Genomic DNA, 21,991 nt, shown 5'->3' on the forward strand with positions numbered 1-21,991 from the left:
TTCAGTGGCCTGCAGTACAGCACTCTACCTGCTGCGCCACCCCGGCTCATTATTATATAATTATATAATTAACTCAGTTCTACCCAATACTGTATATTTATTTATTTTATTTATTTATTAGATTTGTATGCCACCCCTCTCCGTAAACTCGGGCCGGCTTACAGCAATAATAAAAACAATGTATAACAAATCTAATATTTAAAATATCTAAATCACCTTTACACACAAACATACCATGCATAAACTATATAGGCCTGGGGGAGATGTCTCAATTCCCCCATGCCTGATGGCAGAGGGGTTTTTAAGGAGTTTACAAAAGGCAAGGAGGGTGGGGGCAATCCTAATCTCCGGGGGGAGTTGGTTCCAGAGGGTCGGGGCCGCCACAGAGAAGGCTCTTCCCCTGGGTCCGGCCAGACGACATTGTTTAGTCGACGGGACTCGGAGAAGGCCAACTCTGTGGGACCTAACTGGTCGCTGGGATTCATGCGGCAGAAATTATTGGGTAAAACTGAGTTAATTATATTATAATTATAAATTATAATTATATATTATAAATTATAATTATATTATATATTATATATTACATATTATATATATAATTATATATTATATAATATATCTTGAACACTCGGTTCTTATCTAGAAAATTGGACCGATCTCCACGGGCTGGTCACAGACAGCGGGTGGGCCGCATCCGGCCCTTGGGCCGCATCTTGCCCAGGTCTGGTCTAAGTAGAGGTAACACACACACACAAACCTAAGTATTTTTTTGCAAAACCCAACTGTTAATTAATTGTCATTAACAGTTGGCATAAGTTCAGAAAGTCTTAAATCATAGAATAGCAATTAGTTTTTGATTAGCTCATGAAGTTTGGCCAAATGCCTAGAACAGTGATGGCAAACTTTTTTTCCCTCGAGTGCCGAAAGAGCATGTGCACACATTATCACACATGCGCAAGTGCCCACACCCATAATTTAATGCCTGGGGAGTGTGAAAATAGCTTTCCCCGCCCCCTTGAGGCCTTCTGGAGGCCAGAAACGGATGTTTTTCAACTTCTGGTGGGCCCAGTAGGCTCGTGTTTCTCCCTCCCCAGGCTCCAAAGGCTTTCCTGGAGCCGGAAGAGGGTAAAAACGCTCTCTCCCATCCCCCTGGATGCTCTCTGGAAGCCAAAAATACCCTCCCAGAGAGCCAAATTTTTTTGTGAGATTCAAAAATCAGCCGGCTGGCACACACATTGACATTGGAGCTGAGCTAGGCTAACGACTCGCGTGCCAGCAGATATGGCTTCACGTGGTACCTGTGCCATAGGTTCGCCATCACTGGCCTAGAAGTTGTCCTCAGTAAACAAACCAAAGCAGATAAGCAGAGCAGATATTTTTGAAACACGAGGCACGCACAAATTTCAAGCGTTGTTTTCTGCAGAGAATAAACTGCCTCTGCTTTCCTTAAGTAGACTAGGCTAACGACTCGCGTGCCAGCAGATATGGCTCCGCATGGTACCCGTGCCATAGGTTCGCCATCACTGGCCTAGAAGTTGTCCTCAGTAAACAAACCTAAGCAGATAAGCAGAGCAGATATTTTTGAAACAACGAGGCACGCACAAATTTCAAGCGTTGTTTCCTGCAGAGAATAAACTGCCTCTGCTTTCCTTAAGTAGACTAGGCTAACGACTCGCGTGCCAGCAGATATGGCTCCGCGTGGTACCCGGGCCATAGGTTCGCCATTACTGGCCTAGAAGTTGTCCTCAGTAAACAAACCAAAGCAGATAAGCCGAGCAGATATTTTTGAAACAACGAGGCACGCACAAATTTCAAGCGTTGTTTCCTGCAGAGATTAATCTGCCTCTGCTTTCCTTAAGTAGACCCTAGGAAGTGGTCTTACCCATCGAAAATGCTTTATTTGTCGTTGTTTTTCCAGCCAGGACTTAAAGAGGTAGTAGAATCTTGCCGAGGGAAGAATCTTTTCTTCTCCACCAACATTGATGATGCTATCAGAGAAGCTGATCTCGTATTTATTTCAGTAAGTAATTATTTTTACTTTTTAAAAGTTCAGATCGGAGGGAAATGGGAGGAAACCAGTAAATCAGAAAGGGCAGCAGTAATATTTTCACCCAGCTTCTAAATTCATGGGTGTTCTGACCCAGCTCCTCAAACATGACAAATCCATCTGTCACTACCTCCATCCCCCCCCCTCAACTATTTGCTGGAATTGAGAGGGGTGGATCCCATGATCTTAGTTTTCTTAATGTTGAGTTTTAAGACAACTTTTACACCCTCCTCCTTCACCTTCATCAAAATGCTCTTTAGTTCCTCTTTGCTTTCTGCCATTAAAGTGGTATCATCTGCATATCTGAGGTTGTTGATATTTCTCCCGGCAATCTTTAATTCCAACTTGTGATTCATTGTGCCCCACCTTTCTCATGAAGTGCTCTGCTCGTAAATTAAATAGGCAGGGCGACAGTATAATTTGCTTTATATTTCAATTAATTAACCCAGAAGGTTAGGCAAACCTTGGAACACTCACAAGAAAGTGAAGGACTTCAAATCTATCTATCTATCTATCTATCTATCTATCTATCTATCTATCTATCTATCTATCTATCTATCTATCTATCTAATCTATCTCTCTATCTATCTCTCTATCTATCTATCTATCTATCTATCTATCTATCTATCTATGTATCTATGTATGTATCTATCTATCTATCTATCTAATCTATCTATCTAATCTATCTCTCTATCTATCTCTCTATCTATCTATCTAATCTATCTAATCTATCTAATCTATCTAATCTATATATCTATCTAATCTATCTATCTATCTATCTATGTATGTATGTATGTATCTATCTATGTATGTATCTATGTATGTATGTATCTATCTATCTATGTATGTATCTATGTATGTATCTATCTATCTATCTATCTATCTATCTATCTATCTATCTATCTATCTATCTATCTATCTGGCTTTCTATGTATCTATGTATCTAATCTATCTAATCTATCTATCTATCTATCTATCTATCTTTCTAATCTATCTATCTATCTATCTATCTATCTATCAATCTATCTATCTATCTATCTATCTATCTATCTATCTATCTATCTGTAATCTATGTATGTATGTATGTATGTATGTATGTATGTATGTATGTATGTATCTATCTATCTATCTATCTATCTATCTATCTATCTATTTATCTAATCTATCTATCTAATCTATCTCTCTATCTATCTCTCTCTCTATCTATCTATCTATCTATCTAATCTATCTAATCTATCTAATCTATATATCTATCTAATCTATATATTTATCTATCTATGTATGTATGTATGTATGTATGTATCTATCTATCTTTCTTATCTATCTATCTATCTATCTATCTATCTATCTATCTATCTATCTATCTATCTATCTGGCTTTCTATGTATCTATGTATCTATCTATCTAATCTATCTAATCTATCTATCTATCTATCTATCTTTCTTATCTATCTATCTATCTATCTATCTATCTATCTATCTATCTATCTATCTGTAATCTATGTATGTATGTATGTATGTATCTATCTATCTATCTATCTATCTATCTATCTAATCTATCTATCTAATCTATATCTATCTATCTATCTATCTATCTATCTGGCTTTCTATGTATCTATGTATCTATCTATCTATCTATCTAATCTATCTAATCTATCTATCTATCTAATCTATCTATCTTATCTATCTTATCTATCTATCTCTATCTATCTATCTATCTATCTATCTATCTATCTATCTATCTATCTATCTATCTATCTGATTTGTATGCCGCCCCTCTGGGTAGCTCACAACATAATAAAAACAGTATACAATATCAAGTCTAAAATCCAATTAATATAATTAACTATAAAAACACTGGAGCATTAAAATCATTCATTCCTTTTCAACAACAAGCATACTTCGCACTTGCCGGCCAGAACCAAGGGTCTAATGACCCCAAACCTAGCAGCATAGATGGGTTTTCAAGTACTTATAGAAGGCAAGGAGGCTGAGGGCAGTACGAATCTCGAGGGGGGGGGAGATGATTCCAGAGGGCCAGGGCCCCCACAGAGAAGGCTCTTCCCCTAGGCCCTGCCAAGCGACATTGCTTAGTTGACAGGACCTGGAGAAGGCCGATTCTTTGAGACCTAACCAGTCTCTAGTACTCATGCAACAGAAGGCGGTCCCGCAAGTAAGAATTTAATTTAATTTATGAAATTTATAAGCTGCCCAACTCTTTTCGGAGTCTGGGTGATGCACATTTGTATTCCGCCCCGAGTCTTCAGAGAGGGGCGGCATACAAATCTAATAAATAAATAAAATAAACATCAAATGTTTCTCCAGCTCTTAAGAAAAATAAGATCGCGATTTTCTTAATGATTGAAAGTCGAACCGGATCATTTACATGGTGGTAAACAGCCCAGGAAGTAAAAGGTTTTTACTCTTTAAAACAATCTCTTAACCTAGGTTAATACGCCAACGAAGACCTATGGTATGGGGAAAGGCCGGGCGGCGGACCTGAAGTATATCGAGGCTTGCGCAAGAAGGATCGTGCAAAACTCCAACGGTTATAAAATTGTGACTGAGAAAAGCACCGTTCCCGTGCGGGCCGCGGAGAGTATCCGCCGGATATTTGACGCCAACATGAAACCGAATTTAAACCTGCAGGTAAAATATTGGGAATTGGGAACCGAAGCGATGGGATTTCTCGTCTGTGCACCAGGAAAACGGTCTTTATTCAGGCGGGGTTCCTACTTACCACCGCTACCGGTGTGATGCGTGCACAGCTCTGTGTCGCTCACATGCGTGTGCATGTGTCCCAGCGAGATTTTGCTTCTGCGCATGTGCAAAAGCAAAATCTCGCCAGGGAATGCGCGTGCAAGATTTCAACAATTTCTTTGCTTCCGAGCGTGCGCGGAAACAAAAAATCACCAAAATCTCACGCGCGTACGCGTCCTCTCATGAGATTCTGCTGCCTGCGCATGCGCAGGAGCAAAATCTCGCTGGGCGCACACGCACACCGGCAACACAAAGCTACACGCACAGCTCCATTATCACTACTGGTGCGCAGCATGCCGCGTTCCGGCTAGCAACCCGCTACTGTCTTTGTTCCCTCACTGCAGGTCTTGTCCAATCCGGAATTCTTAGCGGAAGGCACGGCCGTCAACGACCTCAAGAATCCGGACCGAGTCTTGATAGGGGGAGACGAGACCCCCGAGGGGCAGAAAGCCGTCCGTGCGCTGAGTGCTGTCTATGAGCAGTGGGTGCCCAGAGAGAAGATCCTGACGACAAATACGTGGTCTTCGGAGCTCTCCAAACTGGTTGGTATCGTAGGAGAAGGTAGAACGGTAACACAGGCAGTCCTGGGTTTACAGTCTTTCATTTAGTGTTCGTTTAAAGTTATTACAGAATAACAAACCTGGAAAACAGGGAATTATCAGGGAAATTGGCAGTTCGGGGAATTATCAGGGAATTTGTGAAAAAAACAGAATAAATCAGGGGAGAAAAGCAGAGGGTATCAAAATGTTTAAAAGTCAGGAAAAATCATGTAAAAAAACCCCAACGGATTGCGCTGCCTGGCAGAGTCAAGCAAAAATGAGCATAACTGTGGCAACAACTTGCTTCCTCAGCTATTGATATTTCTCCATGGCTTAGCCATTTGGTATGACGCCATCTACGGCCGCATCTTAACTAGATCGCAAGTTACAGGGAGATATCAGGGAATTTCCAAATGCTTTCTCCCTGGACACCCTGTGGAAGGGATCTTGGAGGTCTTCTACTCCAACCCCGTGCTCAAGCAATAGCAACAGCGTTTAGACTTATATACCACTTCATACTGCTTTTATAGTCCTCTCTAAGCTGTTTAAAGAATCAGCCTATTGCCCCCAACAATCTGGGTCCTCATTTGATCCACCTCGGAAGGATGGAAGTATGAGTCAACCTTGAGCCGGTGGTGAGATTTGAACTGCTGAACTACAGCTGGCAGATAGCTGAAATAGCCTGCAGTGCTGCATTCTAACCACTGGGCAACCCCGGCTTTTACACATAGATTTGGGGTTCAGCTGGGGTTGTAAATTGAGGATCACTTGTAACAGTGTGTAACCAAACATATCGGCGGTTACACAGAATTGTTCAATAATCAAAGGTATTCAGTTGAGCCACAATACACTGAATTGTGTGTTTTATATTAAGCCATTTGATGCTGGAATCCAGAGCTTTATGAGATGCAAAACCTCTGAATCATTTTGAAGGCAGGCATAGTCCCAACATCAATGAGAGTTGGACATTCTCACAAGAAGGCAGAGTTATGCTACCTAGTTGTCAGTCTGCACAGTGATTGGACCAGGTAGCTGATTGTTTTGAGAAAGTAGAAAATCTTTTATTTTTAATAAAGGTGAAAACCGCATGGAGTTTTTCAGAGTCGGTTTTCACTAGATTATTTATTATTATTATTATTATTATTATTATTATTATTATTATTATTATTATTATTTAGATTTGTATGCCGCCCCTCTCCGTAGACTCGGGGCGGCTCACAATAGTGATAAAAACAATACATGGTAACAAATCTAATAATTAAAATCTAAAATAACAATTTTACATTACAAAGTCTTAAAAAAAAAACACCCCAATAGATAAAATACATACACATAGTCATATCATGCACAAAATTACATAGGCAAGGGGGGGATGTCTCAGTTCCCCCAAGCCTGACGACAGAGGTGGGTTTTAAGGAGTTTACCAAAGGCAAGGAGGGTGGAGGCAGTCCTAATCTCTGGGAGGGTCGGAGCTGCCACAGAGAAGGCTCTTCCCCTGGCTCCCGCCAGACAACATTGTTTAGTCGACGGGACCCGGAGAAGACCAACTCTGTGGGACCTAACCGGCCGCTGTGATTCGTGCGGCAGAAGGTGGTCTCGCAGATATGTGCCAATGTTCTGACCTAAGCTTCCCGATAAAAAATACAGCACAAACGGCGTCTCAAAAACCTCTTTTATTTTAACGACTGTGAATTATATTCATTCCCAGCTGTAATAAGCCCCCAAAAATATGAGCCTTGGTGGTGCAGTGGTTAGAGTGCAGTACTGCTTCTGCTAACTGGTGGCTGTAGTTCATCAGTTCAAATCACACCAGGTGGGCGGATGCCTGCGTGAAATTTGGCTTTTGCGCATGCGCAGGAAGCCAGATCTTGTGCGAGGACATGTGTGCAAGAGAGATTTCACCAATTTTCGGCATTTTTTTGCTGCATGGAAGCAAAAAAATACCAAAAACGATGAAATCTCACATGTAAGCATCCTTGCGTGGGATTTGGCTTCCTATGCATGCGCAGAAGTCAAATCTGGAGCAGGCGCACGCGCCTGCCCACCGGTTACCTGGAGCTACGCGTACAGCTCCATTTATGCTGCAGGTGCAATGGCGTCAAGCACATTGGTAGGAATCCAATACTTGCTAGTGATCTAAGGTCAGTTTCATTGTCTTTTCTTGAGCTTCGTTGCCTGGTTCCTGGGTCTCAACCAAAAATAACTTTGTGCTTTGCTTTCTCTTGGTTTCAACCCTTCAGGCAGCCAACGCTTTCCTTGCTCAGAGAATTTCCAGCATCAACTCCATCAGTGCCCTGTGTGAAGCCACGGGCGCTGATGTCGAAGAGGTGGCCAGAGCCATCGGAATGGACCAAAGAATTGGAAACAAGTTTTTGAAGGCCAGCGTCGGTAGGTTCTGAAGAGCGGTGATGTTGTAGTTGTGAGAGATCCGAGGATGAAGCACTTTACCATATTTTTTGGAGTATAAGGTGCACCAGAGTATAAGATACATTCATTTGTCCTTACTATCCTAGTATTAATAATAGTGCTAATGTTTAACGTATTATTTTATTTACTTCTTTCAAGGCACTCATGCAACAAATTCCACGGTTTATAATATTCCAAGTTTTCTTTTTTCTTCAGTTCAATAGTCAATTTATCTAGCTCTGCAGAATCTAGATTTTTTTTTTATAATTGTATTTCCGGTAGGTATCCTTCGTTTTGTTCTTTTACGATTTTTATAAAGGTTGTTTACATGTACCTTATTTTTCGGAGTATAAGATGCACCTTAGTTTTTGCAGAGGAAAATAGAGAAAGTAATCTGCTTATCAGATATTCATCTGGCTAGCATCCTTAGTCTGGTCAGCTTCAGCACATTATTTTATTCACTAGTTAGGGCTTAAAAAAACCTTATTTGGAGAGAGTAACAATGAAAGCACTTGCAAGCTGTGAACATCATTAGCACCTGGAAAGAAACATTTGGAACAAGTAGAGCAATGGGAAAAACCCTGCAAAGACTTAGGGCTTGGAAAACATTCTTTGCAAAGAGTAACAATGAAAGAATTTGCAAACGTTAAGAGCTGGAAACATCATTAGCACCTGGTTAGGGCTGGAAAGAAATATTCTGAGAAAGTGGAGCAATGAAAAAAACCCTGCAAAGACTTAGGGCTTGGAAAACATTCTTTGCAAAGAGTAACAATGAAAGAGCTTGCAAATGGGTAAGAGCTGGAAACATTGTTAGCACCTGGTTAGGGCTGAAAAAATACTTTAAAAAAAAGCTACATTCAGAGTATAAGACACACCCAAATTTTTGGCCTCTTTTAGGGAGGAAAAAGGTGTGTCTTATACTCTGAAAAATACAATATAAAACTATTTCTAGGCCGTTCTGAAAGTCAACAAAATCTACACTATATAAGCCTGACTTCTCTAGTTCAGGTACAAAATTGAGCCCAATCTTTTTTTCACTAAGCGAGACAGTTGTTTAAGTGAGCTTTGCTCTTTTTTACGACTTGTCACATGTGTTAAATGAATCACTGCCATTGTTAAGTTAGTCACACAAGTTGTGAACTGGCCTCCCCCTTGACTTTTGCTTGTCGGAAGGTTGTCAAAAAGGGGAAATTATGTAATCCCAGGATGCTGCGACCGGTCGTAAATATGAGTTAGTTTGAAAGTGTGAAAAACAGATATAAATGCCGCTGTAACTTTGAATGGTCACTACAGGGACTGTTGTAAGTCAAGGACTACCTTGGGCTCAGAGTTGGGTTCGGACAGTTCTATAGAACCGGTAGTAAAAATAGAGACTGGTTCTCCAGACGTGCAGAATGCAGCTGTGAGAGCAATCATGGGCTTCCCTAGGTATGCCCATGTTACACCAACACTCCGCAGTCTGCATTGGTTGCCGATCAGTTTCCGGTCACAATTCAAAGTGTTGGTTATGACCTATAAAGCCCTTCATGGCATCGGACCAGAATATCTCCAGGACCGCCTTCTGCCGCACGAATCCCAGCAACCGGTTAGGCCCCACAGAGTTGGCCTTCTCCGGGTCCCGTTGACAAAACAATGTCGTCTGGCGGGACCCAGGGGAAGAGCCTTCTCTGTGGCGGCCCCGACCCTCTGGAATCAACTCCCCCCCCAGAGATTAGGATTGCCCCCACCCTCCTTGCCTTTCACAAACTCCTTAAAACCCACCTCTGCCGTCAGGCATGGGGAAATTGATTCCCCTGGGCCGTTTCCGCTTTACGTATGGTTTGTATGAGATGTATGATTGTTTTTTATATTAAGGGTTTTAAGTTGTTTTAACCATTGTGTTTGTACTGTTTTGTTGTTGTGAGCCACTCCGAGTCTCCAGAGAGGGGTGGCATACAAATCTAATTGATGATGATGATGATGATGATGATGATGATGAATAATAATAATAATAATAATAATAATAATAATAATAATAATGTAACGGCATCCTGGCCATGACCTTAGCCAGTTCTTTCATCGGCACCCTAAGCACCGCCATCTTTTTTTTTGCCTCAGTGTATGCGCAAAAGCTTTGCTTTAGCACTGTGGATACGCGAAGCCCCAGCGACGGAAACCAGAACCGCCACCTGAATGGGATATTGTATTAAATGGCACAAGTATATTTAAGGAAAGGCTGATTCGGACAGTCCCACAATTGTGGAGCAACTACAGAAAAAACCCCCTCATATTTCTTAAAATCTGTTCACCCCAGGCGGACAAGGGGAAAATGCCGTCATTGGAAGTACAGTGTTCCCTCGATTTTCGCAGGTTCGAACTTCACGAATAGCCTATACCACAGTTTTTCAAAAAAATATTAATTTAAAAATACTTCGCGGGTGTTTTTCTATACCACGGTTTTTCCTGCCCGATGACGTCATACATCATCGCCAAACTAATAATTTTTGCAAATAAATAACAAACAAACAAAAATTGTTAATAAATAATTATGTTTATAAATATCAGGATTACTAAGTGTCTTATTCAATGGTGAATACCAGTAATAATGGTGAGTAAATGGTTGTTAAGGGAATGGGAAATGGTAATTTAGGGGTTTAAACTGTTAAGGGAAGGCTTGTGATACTGTCCATAGCCAAAAATTGTGTATTTACTTCCGCATCTCTACTTCGCGGAAATTTGACCTTCGCGGGCAGTCTCGGAACGCATCTCCCGCGGAAATTGAGGGAACACTGTACTTGAAAATAATAATAATAATAATAATAATAATAATAATAATAATAATAATAATAATAATAAACATCATCATTGAATCGGGACCTAATTTCTGTTTTTCCCCCTGCAGGATTTGGTGGGAGCTGTTTCCAAAAAGATGTTCTGAATTTGGTTTATCTTTGTGAGGCTTTGAACCTATCTGAAGTGGCTCGCTATTGGCAACAGGTGGGCTTTGGGAGGGAACTTGATCCTTACCTAGTTGGGTAAGGAAACATCCACAAGAAAACAACCAAGCTCAGAGAGCACCAAAGATCTTACAGTGTGTGTATGTGTGTGTTATGTGCGTGTCCGTGTCCATTCAAGAGTCCCACCTTGGTTAAGGTTCATCTTACATCCCCCATACCCGCAAGTTCATCACGAGAGCCAGTCTGTGTGCAGGGGCTTATCAACTTCCTCTTCTCTTCAGTTGAGGCAGAACAAACGGTGGCCTTGGCTTGGAGAAAGGAATCTTTGGTTGTGTTTAGTAACCTTCCCCTCTGACTACTCACTACCCCTCCCATCCCCCCTTGTGTTGTGTCAGGCTGAACTCTCTAACTCCATACAAAGACTTCGGCCTGACATCTAGGATGCATCAACAGAGGGATAGAATCAAGATCACATGAAGTGTTAATACCACTTTATAAGGCCTTGGTGAGGCCACACTTGGAATACTGCATCTTCGGAGAGGGGCGGCATACAAATCTAATAAATAAATAAATAAATAAATAAAATAAATTCAGTTTTGGTCACCATGATGCAAAAAAGGATGTTGAGACTCTGGAAAGAGTGCAGAGAACAGCAACCAAGGGGATTAGGGGACTGGAGGCTAAAACATATCAAGAACGGTTGCAAGAATTGGGTATGTCTAGTCTGATGAAAAGGACTAGGGGAGACATGATTTATTTATTTTATTTATTATTTGTATTTGTAGGCAGCTCACTCCATAAAGAACTCAGAGTGTCTAACAGTAACCATAAATACAACAGCAATAAAAGTATAGCAATAAAATCCACAATACAATAAAAAACAATAATATCCTGAAAAAACATACATACTTGCGGTCCATCCTAATTCCAGGCCTGCCAGAAAAGCCAGGTCTTAACAGGTTTCCCGAAGACCGGAATAGCAATATGATAGCAGCCTTCCAATATCTTGGGCTGCCACAAAGAAGAAGGAGTCAGGCTATTCTCCAAAGAACTTGAAGGTAGAACAAGAAGCATTGGGTGGAAACTAAACAAGGAGAGAAGCAACTTAGAACTAAGGAGAAATTTCCAGACAGTTAGAACAATGAATCCATGGAACAACTTGCGTCCAGAAGTTGTGAATGTGCCAACACTAGAAGTTTTTAAGAAGATGCCGGATAATCATTTGTCTGATGTGGTGTAGGGTTTTCTGCCTAAGCAAGGGGTTAGACTAGAAGACCTCCAAGGTCCCTTCTACCTCTGTTGTTATTATTATAAGAAAAAAAATGAATTTCATTTGATGTTTACAAAGAAGGGGCCTTCTCTCTTTTTCTCTCTCTTTCTCTCTCTCTCTCTCTCCCCCCCCCCTCTCCCTCCCTTTCTTTTTTTTCACATATAATGACAGGTGATTGACATGAATGACTATCAACGAAGGAGATTTGCTTCCCGGATCATCGATAGTCTCTTCAACACCGTCACCGATAAGAAGATTGCTATTTTGGGATTCGCATTCAAAAAGGACACAGGAGATACCAGGTAAAAGGGAGGGGAAACTCGAGCCGCAGGCCTGGCCAACACATTCCCCACCAGCAACTGACCTTCATTGGGAGCGTAGCCCATGGTAAATGGGGACACGGCAGACCATAGAAACATAGAAGATTGACGGCAGAGAAAGACCTCATGGTCCATCTAGTCGGCCCTTATACTATTTCCTGTATTTTATCTTAGGATGGATCTATGTTTATCCCAGGCGTGTTTAAATTCAGCTCCTGTGGATTTACCAACCACGTCTGCTGGAAGTTTGTTCCAAGCATCTACTACTCTTTCAGTCAAATAATATTTTCTCACGTTGCTTCTGATCTTTCCCCCAACTAACCTCAGATTGTGCCCCCTTGTTCTTGTGTTCCCTTTCCTATTGAAAACACTTCCCTCCTGAACCTTATTTAACCCTTTAACACATTTAAATGTTTCGATCGTGTCCCCCCTTTTACCTTCTGTCCTCCAGATTAGACAGCTTGAGTTCATGAAGTCTTTTCCTGATACGTTTTATGCTTAAGATCTTCCACCATTTTTGTAGCCCATCTTTGGACCCGGGTTAGTGTAAGTCAGAAGTGGGTTGGGATTGCAGTTAGTCCTTCATTTGAGGACTGCAATGGAGCCCCAGATTTTATGTGGCTAAACGAAACATTTGTTAAGTGAGCTTGGCCCCATTTTACAACAGTTCTTGCCGCTGTTGTTAAGTGAATCACTGCAGTTGATGAGTTAGTAACACTGTTATCTCCTCCTACCTTTCTACTTCCTCTCCTCCTTTCTTTACCCTTCCCTGAGTGAAATATCTCTAATTCTAATAGTCATTTATTGAAACAGATTGGCATTCCGCAATTTTACAGTCTTGAGAGGTTGTTTTCAGCTTTGCAAAGCTCCGTTTCAGATGCTGTTTTTTCAGCCTTGCAAAGTTCCATTTCAGAGGTTACTTTTTCAGCTTTGCAAAGCTCCATTCGAGAGGCTGTTTTTTCAGCCTACAAAAGTTCATTTGAGAGGCTGGGTGGGGCTACATTCAGTGTATAAGATGCACCCAGATATTCACCCTCTCTTAAGAGGGGAAACAGATGTGTCTTACACTCAGAAAAATACGGTACCTTTCTCTGTTTATGGTCTTGTGGTTAACAGAGCATTCAGTTATATGATTAAACAGTAATCCCTAGTTTTACAGTTTAAAGGACATTCTCTTTGTCATCCCCAAGATTGAAGTAAGCAAGGGTCTTGGTGGGGTTTCTCCTCCCCTTCCTCCCCAAAGTATAAACTTTAGAAGTGATTATAGGGGGGAGCAGGTACATGTATCCTTATTTCTATTGCTGTACTTTTAATTTCTATTGCTGTACTTTTCATTTTATTTGACTACTAATAATTCTTCTTTGATTTCTAAATGTCTTTTTTTGTAAAAACTACAGTGGGCTAAGATTAGATTAGAAATGTGATAGGTGAGGGATGGATGGATGGATGAATGAATGGAGGATAGATTAAAAAATGGATAGAGTTTAAATTGGAAGGTCAACAATTTCTTTCTACATCTCTCTCTTGTTCCTCTCCCTTTCCTTTCCTTCCTTTTTTTCCTTCTTTCACTCTTTCTCTTTAAAACATTTATTTCCTCCATTTCTCTTGCTGATGTGGGCATCCATCCCTCTTCTCTCCCTCTCTCTCTCTTCCCTTCCTTCCTCTTTAAAATGTCTTATTTCCTCAATTTCTCCCTTCCCTCCTCTTCCTTCTTCCTCTCCTTCCTTCCACCTCTCCTTCCTTTTCCTTTCCTTCTTTCCTTTCGTTTTTTCCTTTCTGCCTTTCCTTTCCTTTCTTCCTTTTCTTTCTTTTCCTTTCATTTCTTCCTTTCTTTTCTTCCCTTTCTTTCCTTTCCTTTCCTTCATTCTTTTCTTTTCTTACAAAGAATTTATGTTAGGTACAGTGCTCAGTGCTTTGCCCAGAAGTAAATCTCATCACATTCAGTGGTGCTTAGTCTAATACCCATCTGTTTTGATAAGTTGATAACCATTGCCTGCCTTTTCAACCTAACCCTTCATGGCACCGGACCAGAATATCTCCGGGACCCTCTTCTGCCGCACGAATCCCAGCGACCAGTTAGGTCCCACAGAGTTGGCCTTCTCCGGGTCCCGTCAACTAAACAATGTCGTTTGGCGGGACCCAGGGGAAGAGCCTTCTCTGTGGCGGCCCCGACCCTTTGGAACCAACTCCTCCCAGATATCAGAGTTGCCCCCACCCTCCTTGCCTTTCGTAAGCTCCTTAAAACCCACCTCTGTCGTCAGGCATGGGAAATTGAGACTTTCCCTCCCCCCTAGGCTTATAAAATTTATGCATGGTATGTTAGTATGTATGATTGGTTTCTAAATTGGGGTTTTAAATTAACTTAAATATTAGATTTGTTTACATTGTATTATTATTGCTGTGAGCCGCCCCGAGTCTGCGGAGAGGGGCCGCATACAAATCTGATTAATAAATAAATAAATAAATAAATAAACAAACTGTCCTAAATCAAAGTGTAGATGCTGGTTAACTGCTGTAGGGACTTCAGGATATTGTATACGTTTTATTTTTAGAGAATCGTCCAGTATCTACATCAGCAAATACTTAATGGACGAAGGTGCCAGGCTCCATATCTATGATCCCAAAGTACTGAAAGAGCAAATCATTCTGGATCTTTCTCACCCGGGTGTGTCCGAGGATGACCAAGGTGAGTGGGGGTGAGCTTTCTGAAAACGTTTTCGAATCTCAGACAGGGAAGAAAAGCCTGTACAGAAAATAAGCAAGATGAACAAAAACACTAAACACAATCAGGATGTTGCGCTACGGGGGCGCGGTGGTTAGAGTATGGTATTGCAGGCTACTTCTGCTGACTGCCGGCTGCCAATTTGGCAATTCAAATGTCTTCAGGCTCAAGGTTGACTCCATCCTTCCGAGGTGGGTAAATTGAAGACCCAGATTGTTCGGAGTGATAGGCTGACTCTGTAAACTACTTAAAGAGGGCTGTAAAGCACTGTGAAATGGTATATAAGTGCTATTGGGGAGGAAGAGAGGAAGGAAGGAAGGAAAGGAGAAGGAAGGAAGGGAAGGAAGGAAAGGGAGGGAAGGAAGGAATGGAAGGAAGGAAAGGAAGAAGGAAGGGAAGGGAAGGAAGGAAGGAAAGGAAGAAGGAAGGAAGGAAGGGAAGGAAGGGAAGGAAGGAAAGGAAGAAGGAAGGAAGGAAGGAAAGGAAGAAGGAAGGAAGGGAAGGAAGGGAAGGAAGGGAAGGAAGGAAAGGAAGAAGGAAGGAAGGGAAGGAAGGAAGCACCCCCACATGAGATTTTGCAATCACGCATGCGCAGAACCAAAGAAATCGGTGAAAATTGCCAAAATCCCTCATGAAGATGCTCGGGAGATTTCAGCGATTTCTTTGCTTCCGCGCATGCACAGAAGCAAAGAAAGGCAAAAATAACTAAAAATCACCATGTTTTGCTCATTTCTTTGCTTCTGGGCAATGCGTGGAAGCAAATTCTTGCATGGGAAGGGGGAAGGCGGGGATGCGCAGATGCACACGCAACACTGTTTCCGCTACCGGATCGGCGATCCCAAGCGTATCGGAGGCAGCCCAATACTGCTCTCCTCCCAGGAGTCTCCACAAAGTCATTTTGGATGCCAGGTAAATATAGGGCTTATGTGGAGGCCCTGGGAGGGCATTTTTGGCCTCCGGGGGGCAGTGGAGGCCATTTACGCTCTCCTCAGGCTCCAAGAACGCCTCAGGAGGGCAAAAAACAGGCCTAGCAGGCCTATTAGAAGTCTGGAAATGAGCCATTTCCGACCCACAGAGGCTTCAGGGAGGCCTGGTAGGCCCAAAACAGGGCGCAGGCTGGGTCGTGCACGCATGCACAGGGGAGCGCGGAGTGGTTGTGCGCACATTTATGTATGTATGTATGTATTTTATTTGTTTATTATTTATTTATTATTTATTTATTATTTATTTATTTACTTATTTATTTACTCATTTATTTACTCATTTATTTACTCATTTACTCATTTATTTACTTACTTACTTACTTACTTACTTACTTACTTACTTACTTACTTACTTACTTACTTACTTACTTACTTACTTACTTACTTATTAGATTTGTATGCCGCCCCTCTCCGAAGACTCGGGGCTGCTAACACCAATAAAGAATTGATTTCCCACTATGGGGGTTGGGCAGCCGGGGTGGTTATGCACGCATGCACAGGGGGGCAGAGCATGTGGGTGCACTGAATTATGGGTGTGGGGGCACTGAATTATGGGTGTGGATACGCGCCCATGCGCTATCGCACACACACTTTTTGGGCACCCCAAAACTGCCCACGCTGGAAATTGCCAGCCACAGAGACATTCAGTAATTAAAGAGTTAACATGTGTGCCTTTGCTATTAATCACTCCCATATCTACCTCACATCCCACATATCACTTCCGCCTGCTTACGAAAGCATCTTCTCTCTCTTGTTGTTCTTCTCTGGACGCCATGCTTTAAGCTGCTTAGATTATGTGTCTCTCGTGGCACTGTTTTGTTTTCAGTTTTATAATAAAGAAATGCTTGTTTTGATTTACGCTGCCTGGACTCCTTAACTCCGTCGACCTCCGCCTTTATCGCAAAAGGTGACATGGGTTATGGGCCCAGCACGCTTCCGCTGCGCCCATAACCCATGTCACCTTTTGCGATAAAGGTCCACCATCACTGTGTTAGGTCAACGGGTGCTCACGGCTTGACGCCAACCTCTCTCTCTCTCTCCCCGTTTTAGTCTCGCGGCTGGTCACCATCAGTAAGGACCCGTACGAAGCCTGCGAGGAGGCCCACGCTCTCGTCATTTGCACGGGAGTGGGACATGTTTAAGGTAAACGCCGTGAAAAGCTCTACGTAAAAGGGTGTCCAACGCGACTCGTTCCCGTCGTTTGAAACATTCTCTTGGGTCTCCTTTGCAGGAGCTGGATTATGAACGCATCCACAAGAAAATGCTGAAACCGGCCTTTCATCTTCGATGGCCGGAGAGTCCTGGGATGATCTTCATCATCAGCTTCAAGGAATCGGGTTCCAGGTGTGATCTCTTTACGTTCTTATGCTCACCAACCAAGTGTTTTCACCCGGCTCTCAAACACAACAAACTCTTTCTAGTTAAATCAATGTTTTCTTTAACATAGAAACATAGAAGACTGACGGCAGAAAAAGACCTCATGGTCCATCTAGTCTGCCCTTATACTATTTCCTGTGTTTTATCTTAGGATGGATCTATGTTTATCCCAGTCATGTTTAAATTCAGTCACTGTGGATTTACCAACCACGTCTGCTGGAAGTTTGTTCCAAGGATCTACTACTCTTTCAGGAAAATAATATTTCCTCACGTTGCTTTTGATCTTTCCCCCAACTAACTTCAGATTGTGTCCCCTTGTTCTTGTGTTCACTTTCCTATTAAAAACACTTCCCTCCTGGACCTTATTTAACCCTTTAACATATTTAAATGTTTCGATCATGTCCCCCCTTTTCCTTCTGTCCTCCAGACTATACAGATTGAGTTCATGAAGTCTTTCCTGATACGTTTTATGCTTAAGACCTTCCACCCATTCTTGTAGCCCGTCTTTGGACCCGTTCAATTTTGTCAATATCTTTTGTAGGTGAGGTCTCCAGAACTGAACACAGTACTCCAAATGTGGTCTCACCAGCGCTCTATATAAGGAGCAATGGCAATACGTTTCATTCTCACCGCAGACTAACAAGTCTGTCGAGCTGGGAAATGAATAAGTTACAATGGGGAAGAGCAATTTCGTTGTCTTGAATCTGTGACTTGTTTTCATCTAACTTTTGGCCTCTTGGTCTAAAAATAACCAGGTTTTGTCTATCACGTCAACTCTTTAAGCTACAGAAAGTCGTACAAATTGTATAAATAAAGGAAAGGAAAAAACTTAGCAAATATATTGTTTACGAAGAATAATTTTATTCATACAAAGGCTATAATAGTTACTGCAGGTTAAATTGTGTTCATGCAAATAGTTGGTTTTTTTTATTAAACGGTAATTACACATATTAAAGTAAAATTTTTCACTTATAGCTTTTTCTGGAGTGTTTAATCTGTGGGCGTTCTCGCTTGATGCTCCAACAATAGTCAGCCATCCTATGTACATCCCATCTACCTTGATCCCGTGCCTCCATGACCTTCAAATCTTGGTGGAATCGCTCACCCTGCTCATCACTGACTGCACCAAGATTTTACAGGAAGTTAGCAAGAGGGCTTTGTAAAAAATGCAATTTGATGCTCATGTTGGGTCCAGATGGCATCCACCCCAGAGTTCTTAAAGAACTCAGATCTGTCATTGCTACCCCCCTGACTGATTTGTTTAACCAATCCCTGTTAACAGATGTTCCTGAGGATTGGAGAATGTCCAGTGTTGTGCCTATCCACAAGAAGGGCAATAGAGAAGAAGCTGGTAACTACAGGGCAGTTAGCTTGACATCAGTTATAGTTAAAATGATGGAGACTCTACTCAAAAAGAGGATAAATCAGCACCTAAAAAACAATAACTTATTGGACCCAAATCAGCATGGCTTTACTGAAGGCAAATCATGTCAGACTAATCTCATTGATTTCTTTGACTATGTCACAAAGGTGTTGGATCAAGGTGGTGCCGTGGATATTGCCTATCTGGACTTCAGCAAAGCCTTTGATACGGTTCCACATAAAGAGCTGATAGATAAATTAGTGAAGATTGGACTTAATCCCTGGATAGTTCAGTGGATTTCAAGCTGGCTGAAGCGTAGACATCAGAGAGTTATTGTTAATGGAGAGTATTCTGAGCAGACTAGATGGACCATGAAGTCTTTTTCTGCCGTCAGTCTTCTATGTTTCTATGTTGTAACCTCATAATTCTCATAAGGTGTACAGAGAAAAAATTGACGTGGTAGAAGAAAACCAACTACAGTTTTGAAACCAGCATGACGGACTAACAAAAAGCACAAAAATCAAACTCAACAGAAATTGTGTTACAAATTGTTCCCCAGTGTTTATCTGCCACATTTTTTTCTGCATGCGCAGTTATCTACATAGAAACATAGAAGACTGACGGCAGAAAAAGACCTCATGGTCCATCTAGTCTGCCCTTATACTATTTCCTGTATTTTATCTTACGGTGGATCTGTTTATCCCAGGCATGTTTAAATTCAGATGCTGTGGATTTACCAACCACGCCTGCTGGAAGTTTGTTCCGAGCATCTACTACTCTTTCAGTCAAATAATATTTTCTCACGTTGCTTCTGATCTTTCCCCCAGCTAACCTCAGATTGTGCCCCCTTGTTCTTGTGTTCACTTTCCTATTAAAAACACTTCCCTCCTGAACCTTATTTAACCCTTTGACATATTTAAATGTTCCGATCGTGTCCCCCCTTTTCCTTCTGTCCTCCAGACTATACGGATGGAGTTCATGAAGTCTTTCGTGATAAGTTTTATGCTTAAGACCTTCCACCCTTTTTTTAGCCCTTATGCTTAAGACCTTCCACCCTTTTTTTAGCCCGTCTTTGGACCCGTTCAATTTTATCAATGTCTTTTTATAAGTGACATCTCCAGAACTGCAGGTTCTCTTTTGTAGGTGAGGTCTCCAGCATGCGCAGGAAGCAAAATCTTGCATGGAGATGCGTGCGCAAGTGAGGTTTTGGCATTTTTTTTGCTTCTGCGCATGCACAGAAGCAAAAAAAAATCACCGAAATGTCTTGCACAAGTCCTCACGCAAGATTTTGCTTCCTGCTCATGCGCAGAAGCAAATTCTCGCTGGGACGTATGCACATGCATGCCGGCGACCCAAAGCTGCATGCGCATCGCAACGGTAGCGGCTGTAAGTAGCAACCCCCCGCCAGTTTGGCACGTAATCACAGAGAAAATGCCCTTTCAAGATTCAATCAGAATAGAGCTGGAAGGGACCAGAAGTCCTGTTCAAGCAGGAGAAATTGTACCATTTTAGATTACTGACTGTCCAGTCTCTTCTTAAAAACCTCCAGTGATGAAGTGCCCACAACTTCTGGTGGCAAGCTGTTCCACTGGTTAATTGTCCTCATTTTGGGGAACTCTCTCCTTAATTCCAGGTTGCTTCTCTCCTCAATTAGTTTCCAACCATTGCTTCTTGTCCTGCCCTCTGATGCTTTGGGGAATTTGACCACCCCCCTCTTCTTTGCAGCCCCTCAAATGCTGATTTCATTCTTCAGAAATGGGAAAAAATCAGCCCATGGTGTTGTGGTTGGATCACAGCTAACTCCTCTGATAGCAGACTTTGAGTCTGTTCGAGCATCGGAGACCTGTGTGGCTATTGGAGGATTCAGACAGTGAGGGGGGAAGGAGAGATTGAAGGTGAAGGTGGTGCAGAGATGGAGGTGTAGGCCCCAGCAATGTCTATGAAATCCCCAGCTAGTAAGGTCTTGTCTTGGTCGGATGAGGAGGGGGTGATTAATGATCCAATCCTGAATGTGTGTGTGTGAAGGATTAGGGGGAGACATAGTTGCGCAGACATAGGAGGAGATCTTGATCACAGCTGAGAGCAATAGGGAATTCTGCAGCATGCATAAAAGGGGAGATTTGCGGGAGTGTTCTTTGCAGGAGTTATCGTTTGTGGTTTAACAGAGAAACAGATCCAGGGTTTTCTCTAAGCCAACATCCCTGCTTTCTTGGGGAAACCCAGTCTTTGGACAATTGCTTTATGAACAGACTGTAGCTATTGCAAAAAAAAAGTGAGCACCCTTACTTCAGCCCAGATTCGGGAGACATTATTTGCAAACCTTGGTGAGTTTTGGACATTTGAAGATAACTCAGACTCTGGCAGTAAACAGACATTCTTTTGCCGTGATTGCAGTTCTCAATCAACTTGCTAATAGAAACATAGAAACATAGAAGTCTGACGGCAGAAAAAGATCTCATGGTCCATCTAGTCTGCCCTTATACTATTTTCTGTATTTTATCTTAGGATGGATATTGTTTATCCCAGGCATGTTTAAATTCAGTTACTGTGGATTTATCTACACGTCTGCTGGAAGTTTGTTCCAAGGATCTACTACTCTTTCAGTAAAATAATATTTTTCTCATGTTGCTTTTGATCTTTCCCCCAACTAACTTCAGATTGTGTCCCCCTTGTTCTTGTGTTCACTTTCCTATTAAAACACTTCCCTCCTGGACCTATTTAACCCTTTGACATATTTAAATGTTTCGATCATGTCCCCCCTTTTCCTTCTGTCCTCCAGACTATACAGATTGAGTTCATTAAGTCTTTCCTGATACGTTTTATGCTTAAGACCTTCCACCATTCTTGTAGCCTGTCTTTGGACCCGTTCAATTTTGTCAATATCTTTTTGTAGGTGAGGTCTCCAGAACTGACCACAGGATTCCAAATGTGGTCTCACCAGCACTCTATATAGCGGGATCATAATCTCCCTCTTCCTGCTTGTTATACCTCTAGCTATGCAGCCAAGCATCCTACTTGCTTTTCTACTGATCACCCATTTGAGACTGTCAGAAATCACTACCCCTAAATCCTTTTCTTCTGAAGTATTTGCTAACACAGAACTGCCAAAACATACTCAGATTGAGGATTCCTTTTCCCCAAGTGCATTATGAAATATTTTTGTCTGTGTGTTTTACTTTGACCTTAATTACTGCTCAGCTGTCATGCCAGGAAGAACACAGGATATGTTTTGTCAACTGATTTTGTGTATTTTTCCCTTTTGCTTGCAG

At 41.9% G+C, this 21,991-nt stretch overlaps 1 protein-coding gene across 1 annotated transcript in view; it reads left to right on the forward strand.

The window, feature by feature from the left end:
• Positions 1-21,991, forward strand: part of UGDH (UDP-glucose 6-dehydrogenase) — a 33,647-nt gene that overhangs the window by 9,776 nt on the left and 1,880 nt on the right. Inside the window, 12 exon segments of the mRNA XM_070757085.1 lie at positions 1,919-2,020; positions 4,495-4,695; positions 5,151-5,348; positions 7,586-7,733; positions 10,633-10,727; positions 12,129-12,259; positions 14,830-14,963; positions 17,033-17,106; positions 17,108-17,125; positions 17,214-17,258; positions 17,260-17,286; positions 17,288-17,326. Coding sequence (XP_070613186.1) covers positions 1,919-2,020; positions 4,495-4,695; positions 5,151-5,348; positions 7,586-7,733; positions 10,633-10,727; positions 12,129-12,259; positions 14,830-14,963; positions 17,033-17,106; positions 17,108-17,125; positions 17,214-17,258; positions 17,260-17,286; positions 17,288-17,326 — 1,212 coding nt within the window.

The sequence above is a fragment of the Erythrolamprus reginae genome, chromosome 7, assembly GCF_031021105.1.
Source record: "Erythrolamprus reginae isolate rEryReg1 chromosome 7, rEryReg1.hap1, whole genome shotgun sequence".
NCBI lineage: Eukaryota > Metazoa > Chordata > Lepidosauria > Squamata > Dipsadidae > Erythrolamprus > Erythrolamprus reginae.